General features: G+C 39.7%; 2 protein-coding genes across 5 annotated transcripts in view; both read left to right on the plus strand.

The window, feature by feature from the left end:
- The window catches only part of ESF1 (ESF1 nucleolar pre-rRNA processing protein homolog), a 29,588-nt gene extending 24,008 nt beyond the window's left edge, over nucleotides 1–5,580 (plus strand). For both annotated transcript variants that reach the window (XM_071582110.1, XM_071582111.1), the window contains exons 12-14: nucleotides 3,757–3,824; nucleotides 4,643–4,789; nucleotides 4,902–5,580. In XM_071582110.1, the coding sequence (XP_071438211.1) occupies nucleotides 3,757–3,824; nucleotides 4,643–4,789; nucleotides 4,902–5,201 (515 nt within the window). In that variant the 3' untranslated portion in view covers nucleotides 5,202–5,580. The remainder of the gene's footprint in view (nucleotides 1–3,756; nucleotides 3,825–4,642; nucleotides 4,790–4,901) is intronic.
- An 8,789-nt stretch (nucleotides 5,581–14,369) lies between these two features.
- TASP1 (taspase 1) overlaps nucleotides 14,370–22,345 on the plus strand; it is an 80,776-nt gene continuing 72,800 nt past the window's right edge. For all 3 annotated transcript variants that reach the window (XM_071582112.1, XM_071582114.1, XM_071582115.1), the window contains exons 1-4: nucleotides 14,370–14,455; nucleotides 17,149–17,366; nucleotides 19,268–19,335; nucleotides 20,626–20,694. In XM_071582112.1, coding sequence (XP_071438213.1) covers nucleotides 17,222–17,366; nucleotides 19,268–19,335; nucleotides 20,626–20,694 — 282 coding nt within the window. In that variant the 5' untranslated portion in view covers nucleotides 14,370–14,455; nucleotides 17,149–17,221. The remainder of the gene's footprint in view (nucleotides 14,456–17,148; nucleotides 17,367–19,267; nucleotides 19,336–20,625; nucleotides 20,695–22,345) is intronic.

Raw genomic sequence — 22,345 nt, forward strand, 5'->3', positions numbered from 1 at the left:
TGCTATGCTAACAGCAAGTTTATTTTGAGTTTGATTTTGCTGATTAAAATCAATAACGGTGAGTTCTTGGGATTCCATGTTTTTGGGAACCAAAACCTAAGGATGGTTCATACAAAAGTGCATTAAAAGAAATAAAAGAGACAGAAGAAAACAGATAAAAAGCAGATAGCAACGGATTTACAAATATTGCCAGTCTGTTGTTTTGATGGGGTTTTTTTGAGCATAGCAATGCAGATCCAAGTTCCATTTAAAAAGTGTAAACTCCTTTTAGTTTGATACCAGCCAGCACAGGCTTCTGACCTGACTGCTTGAAATTTATGTTAGGAGGAAGTAAATAATTAAAAAACAAAACTTGGATGACTTTGTGCCTATGTGTATGTCTTAATAGTCTTAAATATAGAACAACAGAGTGAGTCCTGTCCAAGTTTTAGAAAAAACACCACAATCTGAGGTGTCTGCAATGCTGGGTCTTATTCCCAGGCTTTTCTGATGACCTATGCATAGGCTCTGAAATAACTCCTTGTAAAGATAGCATTCCCTCCATCAATTTTTAAAATTTTTCTTCAATAATAAGAGTATCTAAGTACTTTCATATGGTATTTGATAGTCTGTGTGAAATCTCTGATTAAACATTTCCTTCTGCATTATGTTAGAAGTTCTTTGTGCCATGGAGGGCCTCAGCAGAGAAAAGTTCTTAAATCTTGTCCATAATCTGGAGAATAGATTTTAATCTTTGTAGAGTCTGTAAGGATAATAAAATAGGCATAAAGGTTAAGGAAAGTGAAGCTTTTGGCTCTAAGATTACTGATAATCTACTGAGATACTGGAGAAAACCAGAACCTGGAGAGGTTTTAAAGGGAGGGTGCAGTGGTTGGCTGCAAGCCAAGTGATGTTTTGATGGTAATTACACAGCACAACAGCTTGGCTTTCCCCAAGTTTACCCAGAACAGCCTCTGTCTCATAGCTGGGGTTGCTTTTAAGGCAATTTATCCAGTGGGGGAAAATGGCTTACAATCATCTTTGAACTGGGCTGTAACTCTGCCAGCTTTATATCTGGGGTTCAGGCAGCAATAGCGTGAATGATCATCATTTTTCACAAGCCTTCCACAATTCCCCTGAAAGATTGAAGTTCCTCCCTTAAACTGACTGCCAGATTATTTTAGATGATGCTGGAAAAGCACATGGCAGGGTGTGTTTGGAGACTCCTGAGCACCAGAGCAGGAGCTGAGGAGGCACTGGGGGTTTGCAGGAGTGCTGGATTCACCCACTGGCTGTAACATGCGAAGGGCACAACACCTTTGAGTGCTGTGAAAAGGGAACTGGAAATTGTGGGAAGTCTACTCAAGCCCAAATTCCTCATAAATTCCTTTGTTCCTGATAACTTGGCAAAGCAGGCAGTGATCCCTACACTGTGGGTGCTTCACCTTGACAGAGACCAGGCAGAGTGAATTCTTTGTGTCCAAAGGGTGTCTGTGCAGGTGGGTGCACGTGACCCTGGAATTCATGACACTGCCTGCTTTGCAGAGTTTTCATATGGTTTTTTAATAGTACCACAGGCTAAAATGTCATATATAAAAACATACATATATAGATAAGCCTTGATGTTGCATTGCAGAGGCTTGATTTTGGCTTTATATTACCAAGAAAAAAATAATTTGTCACTTCCATGGAGTGATGTCCATACTGCGTCAAAAAGCACTGGAAAATTGGATTTGGCTTGGCCATCCTCAGTCTCACTGTATCAGTTTCTGTGGGGTCTCAGAAAAGGTTCATGGGAGACAGAATGACTCCTGCAGCTTAAACTGTTGGAAAATTAATAGCTGAATAGTGTAATTGCTTATTAACATGAGAGCAATGTCCTGCTTTTGGAGCTCACTGAGTAGTTTCAGAACACATTAGACTATTAAACATAATTTCTGTTGATCCTTCTTTGAGGAAAAGGTCTTCACACATTATTGTAACTCCTATAGGTTCCAAACCATTTGATTGCCCTCTCATGATCTAATTTATGATACATGTAGGAATTAATGGCTTTTTAAAGCTGGAAGGTAGGACTGTGGGGACATTAGAGGTTAACAGCAAAATCTCACTATGGTTGTAGAACCTGTACTTGGCAGATAAAATAAATTAAAAGATTCATTAACTGTGTGTCTTTGACAGGCTTTTGACAGAGAAAAAGTGGAGGGAGGGACATTCCAGACTGTGTGTGGGAAGAGGGACTGTGGCAGAAGTGTGTGACAAACACAGAAAATTGTGTAGTTTGGGAATTCTGAAACCAAACTTTTCAATATGATGCAAATTTTTGAGCGCTGAGAGTTGAATTTTAGGTCCAAAGCTGGTTTTCTTGGCTGCATATTGTCATAGTAAGAAATAAAGATTTTATTCATTCATTTATTGTCATGGAGAAGAGCTGAGTTGGGTACCAGCTCCTGGTTCAGCCCCCTCTGCAGCCACAGAAAGCTTTGAAGCCATAAAGATAAGCTCTGTTCACTTCTGTGATTCCACATGTAGTGAAGGATGAGGGAAGGTGACTTTTGAGGGGCCTTTCTTTGGGGGATGTGTGGAAAGACAAAGTGATTTACTGATTTAACTTCTCATATCATTGTCTCCAATTCCTATCTCTTTATCCTGTTTCCTTTTCCCTAGTTTAGCCACTTCTGGGAAGATTAAAAGTTGAAGTTGCTGAAGTCTTACAGAAGACTTTTTTTTTCCTCCCTTCTCCACACTTACTTAAATTGTGTAGTTTAGGTAACAATAGTATATCTAATTCTGATTTTCCTGCATGTTTTCTGGAATTACTAAATCAAGAGGTTAGTTTTTGAGCCGATGACATTGCACCTCTGCATAGTTTGTTTTTTGGTGGTGGTGGTGGTTTGTTTCCTCTGGAAATTCATTTCCAGCTTGGAATCCATGTCAAAATGATCAAAATAATAGCCAAGGGAGAGGAAGATCTTCCTTAAGAAATGTGTCCTGTTCCAAAGTATCCTTAGTGATATAACTTGACATGGTTTTGGCATCTAGTCTGAGTACAAACCTGGCTTAGCAAAATGAAGCCAAATATCTTCCTTAAGAACATCCCCAGTGGACTGCAGGGAATTGCCTGGGAATGTAATTCCAAGCTCAAAGGTCAGAGTATGTGGTTCAGGTCAGGAAACTTTCTGCTTTTCCTGCTCCTTCTTGATCAAGATCTACAGGCATTCCAAAGAGAATAATTTCGTTCTGCAGGATTTCTGAATGAGTCTGTTTCCATTGAATGTTACGTTTGACTCATGTCTTGTGCTGTTCTGTTCATTGTGTCTGTCTAATCACTGTGTATCTGAATGCTGAGAGAGTAGGAGGCTTTCATCAGGGCAATACTCAGGCTGAGCAGAGCCAATCATATCTTAATTTCCCTGATAAAACACCCTGGGAGTGGGGTGATGTCACATGTTTGCCTGCACTGTTGTGATACTTCTCTCTAGAGCTCTGTGAAAAATACCATGAAAAAGCATGTTTTCTACCTGGTTTTTTTTTTTTAATTTTTTTTATGCCATTTGAATATTTGCTGCTTCCTTACACCAAACAAATACTCAGTTGGTTTTTATTGCTTTAAGCTACTTGTTTTTTCTAGACTTTTCAGCCTATTTCCACATCTGACCTTTAAATATTAAATATTGGCTGCAACAAAATGAGCTGTACTGAGGTTGTAGCCACAGGTAAGTGATGCCCTTGTGCATAAACCTGTATAAATGTTGCATGTCCTGTATTTGCACTCAGGTTTAAAGAAGAAGCCAGAATCAGTAGCAAGTACCTCAGAAGATGAAGATGAAGTTGAAAAGCAGAAGGTAAAGTGGTTTATAATGTTAAGAATTACAGATGTTGCCTTGCTGGAATTCTGCAAATATGTGAGTGCAGAGGATAGCAATAGGATAAAACTGGATAATTTTAATAAAACTGTATAATTTTAATAGTGAGAGCTTTTGGAAGACAAACTACCCAAGAAGAAGTTTCTGTTGGGCAGTTCTAAACCTTTACTTTTTAACATCAGTATTTTATGGAACATTTGTATATTCAAACTTTGTCCTGTAGATTCCCAGCCTTGAAGATTGAGTTGTTTGCTTTTCATTCCTTCTCAGAACAAGTTAACTAAATAAATGTACCAAATCCAGATATGTTAATTTTTATTCTATTCTATAAATATCAATATTAAATTGTATCCTTTAGCAATTTATAAATTATGGTCAGGTTAGATTGTTAGTATTAGGTTGTTATTATATAGTAATCATAAGAATTAAAATAATAATATAAATATATAATATATAAATAAAATAGAAATCTAAATAATATAAATATATAATGAATAGAAGTGTTTTATTATTTCTGTTATTAGTATTATATTATTAAATATAAAATTATTTTTAATCTAATAAGAAGGAAATATTTTCAATCTAATTTATATATAATAAAAAGGAAATTACTGTATTAATATTACACCTCAAAATATTAAAAGCATGTTGTTATGGATGAAAAATAACTGCCCTGACAACCCTATTTCAATGCATTTATATAAATGTACACTCATGCAGGCTTTATTAACAAGGGGCTTATTCTTTATAGAAAACTTAATTCCATTGTGTGAATGGACTTTCTTGGTTTGTAACAGGCTGAAATGGCCCTGCTCATGATGGATGATGAGGATGACACCAGAAAACACTTTAATTACAAAAAGATTGTGGAACAACAGAATCTGAGCAAGAAGAAGAAGAAACTTCTCATAAAAAGGAAAGAATTACTAGAAGATGACTTCCAGGTAATGGTGTCCTCTCGATTCTGTGACTGGAGCAGCTCCAGGAATGACAAACAGTCTCATGACTGTCATGGGAAATGGTTACCTAAAATAAATGCTCCTTTTCTGCCCTCAGGTAAATGTTGCTGACACGAGATTCCAAGCCATGTTTACTTCTCCCCTGTTTAATTTGGATCCTTCAGATCCAAATTTCAAGAAGACAAAGGCAGTAGAAAAGATCCTGGAAGAGAAAGCTCGCCGAAGAGAGGAAAAGGAGCAGGATCTCAAGGAGGCAGACAAGGGCCAGGAGAACAAGATGGCAAAGAAAGGAGAGGTTGCCAAGAAAGCCATAGATCCTGCTTTATCCATGCTAATAAAGTCTGTAAAAAGTAAAACTGAAGAGTTTCAGGCAAGGAAAAAGCAGAAATTCAAATAACTGAACTTTGGGTTTACTTGGACTTTACTTAAGTCTCAGCTTTTCTAACTGGTGGCATCTACCGAAGTTACTGCAGCCTGTTCTGATTCCTGTCCACCTAAAATTCCCCAGAAGTCAATTATGGTGGCGAGTTTCAAAGTAATTAGAGTAATTAGACTAATTATCACTCTGTTCCTCTATTACAGCAGTTAATGTTTTGTACTATTATTGAAAAACTACACCTTGAAAACGTGTAAGTGAGGAATTGATGGGTTTGGGGGAGTTTGTTTTCTATCATGTCAGTCTTTAATTGAAGGCCTGGAGATGGCTACAAAAAGTAGTCCTAATTATGGATGTATTTATAAATAATAAAACCACTTCTGGAGAGGTTTATTGCTGAGATTAAGTGATCTTAAGGTTTTTAATTCCATAGAAATCTGTGAAACATTATCTCTCTTGATAACAAAAGTAGTAATATGAGTAAAAATTGAAGAAATTTTGTATACAAGTTTTTTTGTATATTTTTAAAAGATTATATATATGGTTTATTAATTTCTCCCTTAAATACTTGAAGACTTCCTGGATAATAGAACTCATTAATGGAAATACTGCCATTTAGAAGTATTTCATTAACATCCATTGGAAATAAATGGTTTAAGTTGGCCCAAAGGAATTTTAGGCATTCGCTGTGTTTGCTTCTTCTGTGCCTCAATCAAATTGTGTCAAAATTAACCTTTTTGCTATTAATATTACATTCCCATGAGTATGGTTACACTTAGACAAAGACTTTCAGCATTGCAAGTGTTAAAAGAAAAGAGAGAAAAAAACCCAAGGCAGATCCAGATGATACAATTTTAGAATTCCTGTTGTTTGGCCATGGTAGTGTAGGTGATGAAGGCATCAGTGGAGCAGGGAAAATAGCAAGAAAATTCTTGCCCTTCCCTGGAGTGTGGCCACTGATTTGTCTTAAGGTTTGAGTTGAGCTGAGATTTCTTTAAGGGTTTACTGTATCAGCTCTAAGGGAAACACAACATTGCATAAAAAAGAGACTGGAAACTATAAAAAACGAGGAGCTGAAAGTTAATTTGCAATTTGAAATAAGTATTGTTAATTTCCAAATTGGTCTAATTTAAACTAAGAATTACGTTTGAGGTTAAAAATATAGATGATGAAAACTAGTGTTTATATCAAGTAAATTTATCTCAATGTGTAAAGGATATTTCAGAGTTGGATTGAGCATGAGAGCCTGGATAGTGTCCAAAATGGCCAAAGGAATTAAGGAACACTCTATGGAAATACAGGTGAAGATGGATCTTACAAGAGTGCTTTGCAGTGATGGACCTGAAGAATACTTGCAAACCTCAAGTGTTTTAAATATAATTGCTTGCTCTTCATGAACTTTTGAACATCTTCAGATGGATTTTGGTTTAATGCTGTGTCCGTGGAGAGTCTCCCATTACTCTGTTTAGTAATTTATATGGGAAAGCAAATTTGGTGGGGCATGAAAGGCAACAAACTGCATTGTCTCCTTAATCCTCTAACCCTGGTGAGATCTACCAAACATTTCTGTGCTATCAGTGCTTTATAACTTCACTGGAGATCAGTGAGTGGCATCAGTGACTCTCTGCTCCTCTGGAATGCCTGGATACACTGAGTGACTCACTGCTGCAAAACTCCAGCAGAACTTCAGGACTCCTGCAATCCTCTGTCCTTGGCACTGACTTTGCTGGATGAGTAATTTGAAAAAAAGTGGTTATAAAATTAGAGAAGTCATGGATAGTGAGGACTTTTTATTGAAATCAAATGGTATAAGTTACATTTTGTCTTCTCTTCATGTGTGCTGGCCACCTTCTCTCTCCCAGGTAGGAAGTCTGGCCTCTGCTTGGAAATCATAGGAAGACAACATGCACAGAAAGATGAAGGAAGACTTGACAGTGATTTTTAACTGTTGGCTAAAATAATTATTTTGCTGTATGGTAATGTGTTTTGGGTAGCCTGAAATGCTTAATGTATGTTGTTGGTGTTGGTTTTGTTCTCAAGCTGCCAAGTCCTGGCAGAGCGTTTTGGTTGGGAAGAACTTCAGCATCTGTCCCAGTATGCATCTTAGGTGGGAATTTTTTTGTTAGCTCTAAATCCTCTTTTTCTTCCCCCCCTTGCAATTCATATCCCTTGGTGTAAACAAATTATAGTTTTGACCATTTCATCTTTTCAAACATGAAAATAGGGTCGAGAAGTTCTAACCTCTGTAGTTTAAAATATGATTTTATTTTTCCCTTTCACTAAATGTCATGTAACCAGCAAAATGATGGCAATGAAGAGAAATGACACATTCAGTATTAGGGCTGTTAAAAGTGAGACAGAACTAATTTTTGTAGCAGCTTAGGGAGGTCTGGTATAAAGTAGTTTGTCTCCAAGCTGGCAGCCAGCAGAGCTCATGCTATAGTAGTCTAAGCCAGGCATTTATAGCTCTAATATTACAAGTGGAAATCACAAGAGGGTTTATTTCAAAACCAAGAAAGATCAGACAACCAGAGATGAAGAGCCACGTATGTTTTCAATTATCCCTTCTCAAAATTAAAGGTATTATTTCCAATTAATAGCAAGTTGGCTCTGTTCTTTTTATATTTTGGTAGGGTCCAAAAATAACAGTAAGTTGTGCCATCACGTACGTTTTTAGCAAACCAACCAACCAAAATACTGTGGTGTTTTTTAAATAAAGTTTTAGAAACATATATATTACAGTAATTAAGTTGGTTTGAACTTGTCTTAAATCATGAGTTAAATGCCTCAGTCTCAGTTTTGTAGCTGTGATAAAAACCACTTGTACTTCTGATGACACAGTAATTCTCATTTTTCCTAGAATATTTAAAAAAACCCTTCAACTTTGTACAAGTGAAAATGGACCTTGTCATGCAGAGGACTATGTTACTGCATTCCTGTAAAGTGCAAGACAAGGTGACAGAAAGGTCCAATGTGTATTTTTGCTGTCCTTAACATACAGTATGATAAATGGGAGTATTTTTGTCGGGGTTCTGGACCCAGTCTAGATTAATGTCCTGTAAGGTCATTATTAATTTCTATCCCCCTCATCACTAGGATATGACTAATCCCCACTCGGGGCTGTTCCAGCTCTGTATTTCAGCCATGCAAGGCTATGAGTTTTAAACAACACTGTAGCCTCCAGTGAGTCCCCTGGCAAACTCAGCTCCTCTCCCATCCTCAGAGACTCCATCCAAAGGCTGGTTGCCACATTTTCATGGGTAAATTTTCTTGGACTGCGTCCCATAATCTTCTTGGCATTGCACAAAACCCTTGGCTTTGCACCAAAATCCTGCCCAGTGCACTTAGACCTTTCCCTTTTTGTACTGGGACAAGGAAGGAAGGAAGGAGAGGACAACTGAGGCAGTCAGGGTTTGGGTTTGTGGTGATTTGCAATGGTGTAAGTCAAAGAGGCACATTCTAAGTCTGAACACAAAAAGCTGCTACAGGTGATTAAAATAATTTCTGTGGAATGCAAAGCCCTCATGCATAAACTGCTTCCCTGCCTTATTCCCCTGTCTTCTTTTCCCCTTAGGTTAAAGGCTGGGCACTCAAAGAGATGCAGGAGCTGCACTAAGAATGGATGCCTTGGGTTTAGCAGGGTTTGGGGACAGGTTAGTCCTTGTCTTTAGAGAGTTCTGAACATCATCAGTGGGGAGAAAGCCTGAGAGGATGCACTGAGATGAGCAGAGTCCTTAAAGAGTTCTGAACATCATTAATGGCGAGAAAGCCTGAGAGGATGCACATTGATGGGCAATGCTGCTGGTGTTGGCCCAGAGTTGGCCTGAAGAGTGTCCTTGCAGCCAGAGGGGGGAAAGAAGGTCCACAGTTCCCAAACCAACCAGAAGGTAGGCATTTTTTTTTGCATATTTTTCATTTGATGAAGTTTAGAGCTGCATATGAGGAAACTAAATACAAGTGCCCATGAGCCAAAATCATATCGCAGAGGAATTCAAGCATGGTATGTTGTGAAATCAGCTCTGGCATTTGTTGCAGTTACCCGAACAGATGCTCTTCTTTAGGCTGGAGTCTGACATGAAAATGCCATGTTAAGAGAAGCAATTTTCATTATTCTATATTTTGGTGTCCAAGTGCTTGACTTGGCAAAACTATTTTTAATTTCTTTTTCTTTCATTTCTTTTAATAAAAGCCCCAACCTTTATGCTCTGTGGGAGCCCATCTGTCACAGATGGATCATTGCCTCAATCCAGAAGGGCAGAGTGGTCACTTCAGTGAACATCCTGTTAGCAGGGAATAGTTCTGTGCTCCATGGCCCTCTGTGGAGTGGTAGAAATGCTGCTCAAGGTGGTGGTCATGCAGCTATTTGCAACACTCATACATCAATATCAAATTTAATAGCAGACCACATTTAAAAGGAATATAAATCTGTCATATTTGGCCTTCTTAAGAGGTCCACAATTTACATTTGACAGCAAAGGAAGTTGCTTTGGTCGAGCAAAGAAGATTGTGTCACAGACAATCTGCCTTATTTTGCTGTGAGTTAATTTTTTTTCAAAGACGGAAGGTATAAAATGCAGAAAAAGGGTAACAATAATGGATTTAGTCATGTAGTAGAAGATGTAGTTTAAAAGTGCACATTTTGTCCTGAAATAAACCCGCACTGATTTTTGTACTGCTCTCAATCTCACCAAAATGTGAATTTGCTGACAGAGCTCTTGGGCTTGTCTGAGGGATGACAGTGGATTTTTTTTCACCTTATTTTACATCTTGAAGATCAGAACTTCCCCAGTAAGCGAATAATTCTGCCAATTTTTCTTAAAGCTTCACATTCAGCTTAGGAATCCTGGAGTCCCTCTGTTGCAATTGGATCAGTATCACAGAATCTGAAGAGGAGAATGTTGTGAAAACTGCCCTACTGAAATTGTATCATACCTTGAGTGCAATAAACCAGCTCTGGTTTGGACTAAGCATTACCCACGGTGAGCAGAAACCAACTGTGCAAGTCAAACCCCATAAAAATAATGAGATGACCAAACCTGTGGAGAAAGCCCAGTTCAGGAGTTACTTAGTCACTAACTTGGCCTATTTGGCCCAAATATGTATTTTTAAAGGGTCAGATTTAAACCTGTGCCATGCTTTAGGGGGACATCAAGAGAAATGATCTCTGGGTCTGTCAGCCTCTTTTCTGTGAGTCCTGTCCTCCAGATTTCCCATGTCCTGCTGCAGCGACCAGTGTGTACCCGGTACAGCCACAACTCGCTTTTTAAGGAATAAAGACAAAAACCTTGCAAGGATTTGGCAACAGTTGATGAACTCATACTTGAAGTTTCATTTCTCAGAAGCCCCTTGTCTTCTGAGTTGTCCCCCAGGCAGTCAGAACCCCAGAGCTGGCTGATGGATCACAGTCACACTGTGTTGGAGCTGCTTGGGATGCCATGGAATGACTTGGAAATAACCCTGTGTGGGTGTGGAGTGGCCGGGAGTGCATGGAATGCTGCACAGACAGGTCCAGGATGCTGGAGTGTTCTCCTCATGTGAAGTGGCTCATTATCCGGAAAAGACATTATTTTACTGGCTGGGAGTCAAAGAAGGGGCCTCTTTATATGCAGAGGAAACAACAAGCATTCCTGGCAGAGAATTGCAGGCTTATTTATGCTACCTGCAAAGATCAGCCAGTCTTTCAGAGGGATTAATGGTGTGGTATTTGAGGGGATTGATTCCAGCCTTCAGTAGCTATTCTCCTTTTACATGCAGTCATTCAGATGACAGTTCCTGTTTGTTTTTATTAGTTTATTCAGCCTCTTTTTATGTTGTCTATAGATATGAGCTGCAAAGTTCCTAAATTAAACTGGAATGGTTGATATAGGACTGTATTTCTCTGTGCTTGCCTATTTTTTTCTGTTCCATGTGGCCACTTCCCAGACAAACTCTTCCTTAAACCATTAAAATTGCCTTGAATTGATTGTTTAAGGGTGTCCTCCCATCTAGATTAACAGGCATAGGAAAGGGATATGAGTCTTCTCCTCTTCTACTGCCTTTTCCCAACATCCATGTCCTTTAGCAGGTGTCCAAAAGCACTGAAACCTCCCAAACCAAATGTTCAGCTGGAAAATCTTTTGTAAAGCCTCACTGAAGTCTCTGGACTTCAACAGCCGCTTTTATCCAAAATAAATGAAAGCAGCTGATAAGCTTTTATCAATTAGGAAGTAAAACCAGTAGAGTCTGTTCAAAGAAATCTAAGATAAACAACAAGAAATAGAACAAAAACAAAACCAGGCATTTAAACACAGCTGGAATCTTTGTAAAGGGAATAAAGAAAGCCTTTCACTTCAAACCTGTACACTGAGGAATGATTTATAGAATGAGATCACATTTTTATTGGGTTAGCACCACAAATCTAGAGAAGAGCAAGGACCAGAAGATAGGAAAAAACCAATAAATGGTTGGCCAGTTTGGAAACTGTCCCCAGCAGGAAAGGACAAGTTAAGTAAAGGCATCAAAAAAACAAGTGAAAACAGACATTTGGATTTGAAATCCAGTTCTCCTGGAGAACAGCATCAGACCAAACATTGATAAGGTTTTAGCTTCCCCTCCTAAAGAAAGAAGGGCTCCATGATCAGGCTGTTCATCCATCAGCCTGACAGCGCTATCTCAGTAATTTGAACCTGCTGCCAACTTCAAGGAGGTTTGACAGAAGGGTCAAGTCAAAATATGTGTAGCTGAGAGTCAGCCACATGTTTTGCTGCCTTTTACTTGGCTGACAGATGAAGATCTGGACAGGGAAAGGGAAAATAGGGATAGAAGGTGCATATTACTTTGTGGAATCTTTGTTGGTTCACTTCAGCAGCACTGTCAAGAACAAGGAGGATTTTAAAGAAACAAAAAGCTGGCAAAGGAGCAACTCGCAACTGGGATTTGGAGCTCATGTTAAAACCTGTGAAAGGAGGCCAAAGATTTTCTAAGGGTTTGAGGACTTCACATGGTTTCCTTGTAGTTTTATCCAACAGAAGAGGAAGCACCTGGTAATATGGAAGACAAAAGCCGCTCTCCATAAGCCGCATAGTTTTGTATGCCAAAAACTTGTGTTGAAAAAGACTTGCATTTGTTCCTGACATTCTTTTTTTTTGCATTGTTAAAAAACTTTCAGGCTGGTCTTTGGGGAACAAACAAAAAACCCCATCAATAATGCAAAAGTTAGTGGTATTGTATTTTTATTGCTGAAAAAAAAGCTATCAAAGGAGTTTCTGTGATTATGAGGCAAGCCAGGAAGGAGCCTCCTGAATTCCTGGCCAAGATGCTATGGTAGAAGATTAGGATGTGGTGGAGATAGAGTAAAATCCAGGGGTGAAAATGTTAGTTTCCAGGTGTCCCTGTCCATGGTACAGGGGATGGAACTAGATGACCTTTAAAGTCCCTTCCAACCCAAACCATTCTATGATTTTTTTTGTGTGCGTGTTTCTTGCCGGGTCAGTGCTCAAGTTCCTGTTGTTGTTTAACACACAATATAACCTGTGATTTGGTAAAATCACAGAATTGTGGAATCACTTAGGTTGGAAGGGACGTTACAGAGTCTCCTTTACAGCAAATTATCATAAATTAATAGGAATTGAGGCTTTCTCTGGCAGCACACGTTACTCAAAAGCCCATTGAAGCAGCACATAAAATATCTGAATGGTGCGAGAATTTCTTGGCAGGTCTATAATGAAATACATTTATTTGCAATCAGTAAGTGCAGTTTTGGGCAGCTATCAGAAGTCACACGTGTGTATATGATGTGATACATATATGTATGTTGCACATTGATATGTATGTATATCGATATGGAGTATATATTTCTATATGTGTATATTGTATTAGATATATGCAGATTGCATATTTCTATACGTGTATATTACATATTGTATTATATCTATATGTCGATATGACATGTATATTGAATATTTATGTCTATTGCATATTGTATTACATATATTATGATATATATGCACATTATAGATACAAGTACATTTATATATGCATATTGCATATAAATATGTATAGTGCAAGATATATAGTGATATGATATATATGTATATTACATATTGTTATTATATAGATCTACAGTGATTTAGATCTATATTGTATGATATCTATGTCTATTGATATATATGCATATTGAGTAATTATGTCTATTGCATATTGGATGACATATATATAATTATATCCATGCATATTGTTATTATATATATGTATCTTTATGTGACATATGTTGCATATTGATATGCTATATATGTACATTGCATATGAATATAGTTTGAAATATATTGCCATGATATATACATATATTACATATTTATATAATATGTATGTTCATATGGTTCAGATCTATATTTGTATGATATATAGGTATATTCATATATATTGATACATACTTATGTATATGTATATGCTATATATCTATATTGGGATTTTTTATTTATGTATGTGTGACATATGCATATATTGATGGTGTATGTATATTAATATATGTATATTGATATATTGATTGCAGTATTTGGATGTGGAGCACGTCTGAGTGAGCCATTTAGTTACCTGTCTTTCTACTTCTGCAGGCTTTAGGTATGATTTTAGAGGGGAAAGGAGGTAAAAATAGTCCCTACAGTCCCTTTATCTTTATTATCAAGTGTTTATATTTTTCCTGCTCTAGTGAAAGTTGTCCCTGCCCATGGTAGGGGGTTGGAGACATGATCTCTAAGGTCCCTTCCAACCCAAATCACTCTATGTCTCTATATAAGTATATTGATATGATATATATGTATATTACTATAGACCTATATTGGTATAATATACATGTATATTGATATGTATGTATATTGATATGACAGATGTGTGTTGATACAGCTCTATATGGACACGATATATATAGATCTGGGGCGCCCCGTAACCGGACCGGAGGCCGCTTTGCCCGCCCCGCGGTGGGGCCGAGCGGTCTATGGCGGGTGGTCTGTGTCGGGCAGTCTATATCGCGCCGGTCTGTGCCGAGGCCCCTCCGACGGAGGCGGCGCCGATGCCACCGGGCCGGGGCTGTGCCGAGGCCGCTCCCGCGGAGGCAGCGCCGGTTCCCCGGGGCCGGGCCCGCCCCGCTGCGCCATTGGCGGCTCGGGACGCCGCTCAGCGGGGCCGCCCTTTCCGGCCGCGGTCGCGGCTCGGCCAATGCCGGCGGGGCGGGGGCGGGCCGCCTCATGCTCACCGGGGCAACGGGCTGTGCGGGCGGGCCCGGATGGCGGCTGTGCAGGGTGAGTGAGTGAGGGGGTGAGTGAGTGAGGGGGTGAGTGAGTGAGTGCAGCGAGTGCCGCACCGCGGGGCCGCTCCCGCCTGCCCCGGCCCGGCCCGGCCCGGCCCGGCCCGGCCCGGCCTCCCTCCCTCCCTCCCTCCCTCCCTCTCTCCCTCCCCGCCGGGTCCGGGGCCGCGCCGCGAGGCGACCTCGCGTGCGCTCGCGGGGGCTCGGGCCGTCCGCGCTTCGCCGCCGCCGCCACCACCGGGGGCTGCCCCCCCCGCGTGACGTCACGGCCGTGGGACTGCGTGACGTCATAGCCCGGGACATCGGGATGGGGACGCGGGAGCGGAGCGCGGGATGTGCCCGTGCCGGGGCTCCGGGCCCGGCCCTGCGGCGGGGCGGGACACCCGAGGGGGTTGGTGGTGTGTTCCCGGAGCGCCCGCGCAGCACCAGAGTCGGTTACGCCGTGCCGGGAGCGCTGTGGGTGCTCTGAACAGTCCCTGCGGTTCGTGCTCCGCGGGAGCCCCGCGGGCTGCGCTGCTCGGCGTGTCCGGAGCTGTGCAGGGTAGGGCGGTGAGCGGAGGGGTGGGAGTGGGACAGCCAGGAAGGAGCACTGGGGCACCCCAGAAGGAAAGGGAAAGAATGGATCCAACGTGGTCTGACAAAGTGGAAACAGGAGGTTCGTCAGTGTCAAAGGGGTTGAAGAAATTCTGCACTGGAAAGTGGTTGAGAAAACTTGAGTTGGTGTGCACTTAATAACTGCAGGAAATGATTGAGAGAGGCTGTGTTGTCTGGTAAAAATAAAGGCACCCTCAGACCCAAAGACTCAAACCTCTTTCAAAAATCCTGTCTGAAATTACTTATTTGAAATTAATTTCTTCAACTCTGTGTCTAATCAGGGTTCTCAGCCTGCAGTTGTGCTGTTAGTAAGTCTCTAATTCACATCCCCATCTCCATTTTCAAACCCATCATTATTACTTTCTTTACCACCACACTATTTCTCCCATTTCTGCTACAATGTAAATTCCTTGCTTGCTCCTCTGTCACTTCACTGAAGTCTGTGCAGTGCCCTTGTTGCTTCAGTGACTTTCTGTGAGGTGTGACAAGGTGCAGCCAAGAGGAGTGTGTAGCAAACACACTTGCCTGCAGCAGTGGTTGGTGGAGGTTGCTTCACTACTATTAGCAAAAAGGAAGTAAATACAGTGATTAGTACTTCCATTTTGGCACTGAAGTTTATACAGGAGACCTTTACAGTTGGATGTAGTCCATAAATGCTTTTTCCTCTCTAGAGTCCATATGTTATAGTGGTCTTTCATTTTGTATCAATACATATATAATAATATATAAATGTATGTAGATACCTATGTATGTTTAGCATTTAAGAAACAGTGAGGGTAAATAAATACCTTCCTCCAAAGCTGTGCTAATTCTTGCTATTGAAGGGATAGTTGTGGTAAACCAGCCAGTTTGTTCTGTGCCAGCGCTGAGTCTTGCATAGTTTTGGTCGCCCCAATGGAGTGGTGTTTAATTACTGGAGGAAGCTGCGTAGCATTTGCAAAGTCAGTGGTTTAAGTCTTATGTATCAAACATCTCATTTTTTCCACTTCTGTTTACTTTCCAGTGTTCTTGAGTTACAAAGTCCTTTTCAGAGTGGTGGGGGTGATGCACATCATGCTGGAATGTAAAGTTATAGAGTCATAGAATTGTTTGAGTTGGAAGGGACTGTGAAATTCATCTAGTTCTTAATATAGAACATATTTTAACATGTTTTAGGGGTTTTCTATATTAATGCTTTACACTGCATGCGTTTTCACTCCCTGAATTAATTCAACACTGAGAATGTCCCTGTTTTGCTTTTCTTACCTGCTGAACTAGACAAATGGTTTTGTGTCAGGATTAACATGTATCAGCCTGTGGCTTAAGAGGAGCAGCAAATACAGTGAGTTTGTTTGGTGACTCGGGATAAATGCATCATTCTGCATTTTAACTGTTTTGTTTGGTGTGCTGGGAAATACTGACAATGTTTCAATTAGCTTTTTGTAAACGTTACATTCTGTAAACATCACAAGGGTAAAGGTCAAAAGCATAAAGACTGAAAAAATCATTTCAGCTTGATTTAAGCTGTTGTTCACTGGTAATCATGGCAGCTCTACTTACATGGGCAAACATTACATTATTTCACTGTTTTAGGCTTACTTGGCTTTGATTTAGAGACACTTTGCCATTAAAAAAGTGTTAGTTTCTTTTTTCTTTTCCTGCTGCAAATGAGTGGGGAATGATAAGGAGATGGGATGAAAAAGTATAGAAGGAGTTCATTGTAGGATCTTAATCAGCTATTCCCTGCAAAAGAAAGAAAAAGGTACAGCATTTTAAAGGGTTGCTCATGTGCTAGTTAGACATGATGGGAGGGGAAATATTTTGTGTTGTTGAATAAAAGCACACCATGGAAAGCAAAACTTATATTAACAATTCCTTCCAAGTGTCTGGAAAGGTTATTAGGTTCAATTTACATCATAGTGAAAAGGTTGATTTGAGCTTGAAACTTTGATTATTTCAAGTTTCCTGAAGGCAATTAACTAGGGAAAAAGCTGAAGTTTTGAGAGCCACACTCTGAGTTTCAAACCTCTCTTCCCAAAGTTCTTCCTGAGGTTATTTGTGTGAAATTCATCTCTTGAAATCGTTGTCTAACATATGCATGGGATTTGTTTTTAGGATGATTCCCCTCCAGAGTTTATTTGTGCATGGGAGTGTGCTCCTTTCCGGTGGAAGATGGTGATCCTCACGGATGATCATGGAGAAGGGGATAAGCTCAGGAGAAGTGTTACCTTCCGAATCATCTCAGGTTACAGCTGTCGAAGTGCTGGTTAAAGAGCCCGAAGCAAAGCAAACCCAAAGAGGGAAACGAGTGGGATTTGTGCTTGTCCATGCAGGTGAGATGTGGAAGCAGAACAGCTGGAAAGGAAACAGTGCAGGCTTTGATATCAAACTAGGTATCAACAAAAATTTATAGTGTCTTTGGACAATTGATGTGTTAATGGAGTGACATTAACTTTGTGTGCAAATCTGGGTGTGGAGAGTTGAACTGGAAGTTGCATTAGAAACTGCTAATAAAAATGTAGCTATTTGGGTGTTCTGAATGGTATTTTGTTCTCCTTGACAAAGAAAACCCCTAAATTTAAATGGTTATAAACCATCAAATTATGCACTTGTCTGCTAAGCTTGTGAAAGCTACAAAATGGAAGAGATCTTTCAGTGTTTCTTTACCCTACAGAAAGATCAAACAGGTGTTTCATTACATTGCTTGCTTCTTGTCTAACTTGTCCCTGAGGACACTCTACCTTAGACTTTCTGAAACATCTTTAGGCTGTTTGTTGCAGAGCTTCACTTGTTTTACCCTTTTGAAATCTTTCCTCCAAGTCTAATTTTTGGTCTTATGCATATTTGAGTTACTGTTTATTGTTTCCATGTGTAATGCAGTGGTCCTCTAATCACAGCTGATGCAAAAAGGACATGTGCTAGTATGTCTTGCTCATCATTTATTTTCTAATCTTTCTTAAATTCTATTAATCATGAAAATATTAGTGGTGCTTATACCTGTCTGTGTATTTGTTTTTACCATTTGTGTGATGACATGAGGTGAAACTAAGCAAAGTAGCCTAAAATATTTGGAAAACCAACATGCTCTTTGCTTCATAACATCATTAAGGTTAAAAAAAGCCCCAAAAAATTAAAAACCTCAGATAATTTATTCTGTGATGGTATTTGGTGACCCTCCTATTCTAGACCAAATAGATATATTTTGGTATATTGTCTTAGTAGAGTTTAAACTTATTTTATTAGAGTTTCTCAAAACTAATATTTCTGCTGTTGGAAAAAGTGAAATTGAGATGCATGTTTTTAAATGCAAAACCCAGGAAAAAAGAAGTAGAGTTTAAATATCAGCTAGACAGTTATGTCTCTTGTTTTTCTGATGCTGCATTTAGTCCAGTAGTGGGCATTGATAAATTTTTCAGGTATGGCATTAAAGGCAGTGGCTACAAAATAGGGCAGAATAGTTTGATGCAATGGGACAGACATAAAGACTGAAAATCAGACAAAAAATTTATATCATCTCCATTTCAAGCAACTCTCCTGGCTCTAAAACAGGAGTAACAAGCTCTACAAATGTGGCATAAACATGGGAAGATGAGCAGGATGGTGATTGCAAACCTGCACATCAGTGGTGAAAGCAAAATCTGGGGGTGGCTTTAAACCAAAACTCTTGCCCAATAATGGACAGCAAATAAAAAAAAGCTGCCAGGGGAAATTTAAGTTGGAGATCAGAAAAAAATTATTTCCAGAGAGAGTAATCAGGCATTGGAATGGGCTGCCCAGAGAGGTGGTGGATTCTCCATCCCTGGAGGTTTTTAAACTGAGATTGGATGTGGCACTGAGTGCCATGATCTGGTAAAGGGACTGGAGTTGGATCAAGGGTTGGACTTGATGACCTCAGAGGTCTTTTCCAACCCAATCGATTCTATCATTCTGTTCTATGATTCTATGCTGAAAATCCTCCAAGAATGAGTGAAACTGGAATCTCTTGTAAAGTGTTCATAGGAAGAGATGGTTTGATGCTGAGATTTATCCCTGTGTGCTTCTGATATATCCTGTATTTTACTGAGTGTGCCTGAATCGGTGTTGGGATGCATAAAGTTGTCAATCATTGATACAGCAAGGAAATGCCAATGCAATCCAGAATCAGGAAGGCTCTGTCTGACTGTGTCTTAAATCTCCACGTGGCTGTAGTTTGACAGGCACTGTAACATTTTTTTTTCTTTTCCCTGAACTGTAGGTGCAGGTTATCATTCCGAATCCAAAGCTAAAGAGTACAAGCATGTGTGCAAAAGAGCCTGTCAGAAGGTATGTCCTGCAGCTTCCTGCACTGGTCCTAAGCCCCTGGGATTTCTGGAGCTAAATATGGTCTCTGTGTTTTGATTTCATCCATGGCCACTGTCCTTGGAATTTATTTAAACTCAGGTTGCTCCATGAACGCAGGAGTTCCCAGAATTATTTTCTTCTTGATAGCTCTTAACATTTTAATAGGAAGGGAGGAAACAGGAAAAACAAAACAAAATCCAACCATCAAAAAATGAAAGCTGGAAAGGGAGAAATGGCAAGACTTTCATTCCCAGTGAAGCTGATATTTTTTAATCTCTTTCAAGAATTTAGCTTTGGAACTGGCAAAGTTCTGAGTACTTTATGTTGAATGAGTAGCTGGAAGACCTCTCTCCAAAATTTTTAATGTCTTTTGCTTTCTCCAGGGGGAAGGAGCTTGGGATCTTGGCAGGCTTTTTAGAGGAGTCTCAAAACTGGCCTCTGATAATTATCACTTTGTATTAGAGTTCTGTTGCTCAATCCTAATACCAATCCAATTTTGTAATGGGAAGCCTCACAAATCATCCACACTTAGCACTGGCGTCATTAAAGTTGTGCATTAGCCTCGGTGAAAGTCATTTTCCAGCTAATTATGTGAGAAAAAAGGGCTATTTGCTGGTGAATTCAGGTCTAATTGGAGATTCTGTGTGGCTCCTTAGGCTGAGTAGCCAACATAAATAACTTATGGGAAGAACAAACCCTTGCAGGTTTGCCTTGCAACCCAAGATTCAGCCAGATTGTTCTCTGGGCTTCCCTGAGAGAGCTTGACTGTCAGGTCTTGTTGAGTATGGAGCTAATAAATGCTTTTAGAAGGTCATTGTTGTGTGTGCATGTAACTTGAAGATAATACTGTCTTAGTTGATTTTTTGTGTGGTTTGGCTTTTAAATGAGCTTGTAAATTCAGTTTGACTGTAATTGAAATAAATGGTACTAGGAATTTCTGTTGAATTTTGGAAGGAAAATTTGAAACTTGTTGACTGGAACATGAAGTTTTTAAGAACTTACATATTATATAATGTAATACAATTATTTTGATCTAAATTTGACCATGCAGGAATCATGCAGTGGCTCAGTGTCAGAGGAGTGAAATCCTGCCTTAGATCTGCCCCTGCGTGGTTCATACTGACTTAGTCCCAGTGCCTCTTGTTTTTGTGCCCTCTTACATTTAAAACTAATTTGGTGGAGATTTGGTTTTGTACAGGAGTTGGAAAATGTAGGACTCAGGCATAGAATGTTAGAATTTCCTAATCATCAGCTGAAAATTCTGTTTTACAGGCAATTGAAAAGCTACAGGCTGGTGCTCTTGCCACAGATGCAGTGACTGCAGCACTTATAGAATTAGAGGTATGAATTTCTGACTAGTAGTAAATATGTCTCCTGGGTGCATTGCCAGAGTTTTCTGTAGGAAGGTGTTAAGTGGGAAACTTACTGAGATTTCCATTTTTGTGGTGCACTCATTTCATATTTTGCTTTTTCCACTGTATTTTGGAGTAAACGTATTTAAATACTTTCTAAAAATGCAAACTGAGTAAAAGTCTGGTTGGTGCAATTTGGTTGTTGTCTTAGTCTTCACCCTTTAAGAATGAATGCAGTAATTGAAGATTTATTCAGCACTTTGTAGGGAACTTTGTTTTTCTGAGCTACAGATGGACAGTTCTGGCTCTGCTTCTTAGAGAGGGAAAAAAATCATGCTACTGGTTCTGATTTTTATGACAAAATCTATGCAGAGGAACAGGACAAGTAATGCTTTTATTTCAAAACTGCATTTGTTAATTAAGACAGAAAGTTTTGATGAGCAACTGTTTGTGAGGTTTTTAGAAAAGTATCTTTCTGGAGTAGTGAGATTTTTATAGCATCTGACTCCAGCGAAAGTCCCTATGAAATAATGTGGAAGTGAGGAAAGCTGAACATTTCTGGGATATGAATGAGGCAGTTTGATTATTGGCCCAGGTCCACTGATCCCTGAGGACAGTAATGATGGAAACAGGTACTCCTCTCCTGTAAGCAGTAATTCCTTTTATTGGTAAAGGAGGAAGGCAAGGTGAGTGTAGTGCTGTAAAACTAATTTCCTGGGTATGGAATTTATGGTAGTATTCCAAGAGGATTAGCAGTGGATTTGCTTCCCCCTGTGTTGGGAAGGGGTTATGGTGTCCCTGGTGGGGTCAGTGGGCAGGCAGAGCACACACTTAGTCTGTGTTGGACAGGCTGACTGGCAGCCAAGGCTGCAGTCTCTGTTCACTTGGTAAAGTTCTTGGCTTTCAGCACCACTGTTGGTCCCCACTGGGCTGTTCAAAGATGCTTCCATGTGTCATCTCACACACCAGAATGTAGTGAAAACAACAGGTATGTCCCTCATGGGATTATTTCCAAGGCACTTCCCTGAGCTGGCTGAGGCTGTTTCATGTCTCAGCTCCCTCCTCAGTGGAAAACAAAAGTGAAAAGCTACTTTGTGTTTTGAGTTTTATCTGAGCTACACAGAAGAAAACATATTTTAAGAAGCTTAACTCAACAGTTATGTATCTATTTGCAGCTGTGCCTGGGGTAAATATTTTATCTGGTTTTGTTATCCCCAGGAGACTTTTGCTTTACTGTATTTAAATACTCTGAAGTAGCATCTGTGGAAGAAGTTATGGCTTTAAGATGAAATTAAAACCATTTTATGAAATGACTGCAATCAGAAACCTTTTCCTGCTTATCTCTCTTGCTGCTGCTGTTCTCATGCCTGCCATCATTCCACTTTCTGGTTTTATAATTGTCTTTGAGAGTATTTTTATACGTATTGTTGCACAAACCCTATTTTTTTCCCTTTTTCCTGTTTTTAAGATGAAATGCTAATTTGTTCAGGTTGTACTGCTGTCATTAATGAAGTTTTTTGCTTTCATTAAGGAATTTATATAACCTTAATTAGGGGTTGTTCTGTCTGTTATGGGAATAGAGAATATTGGGTTTGGGATTTGGGCTTCTTTTGGATTGAAGTTTGTAACTATGCAGTTAG

This window comes from Pithys albifrons, chromosome 2, assembly GCF_047495875.1.
Source record: "Pithys albifrons albifrons isolate INPA30051 chromosome 2, PitAlb_v1, whole genome shotgun sequence".
Classification (NCBI taxonomy): domain Eukaryota; kingdom Metazoa; phylum Chordata; class Aves; order Passeriformes; family Thamnophilidae; genus Pithys; species Pithys albifrons.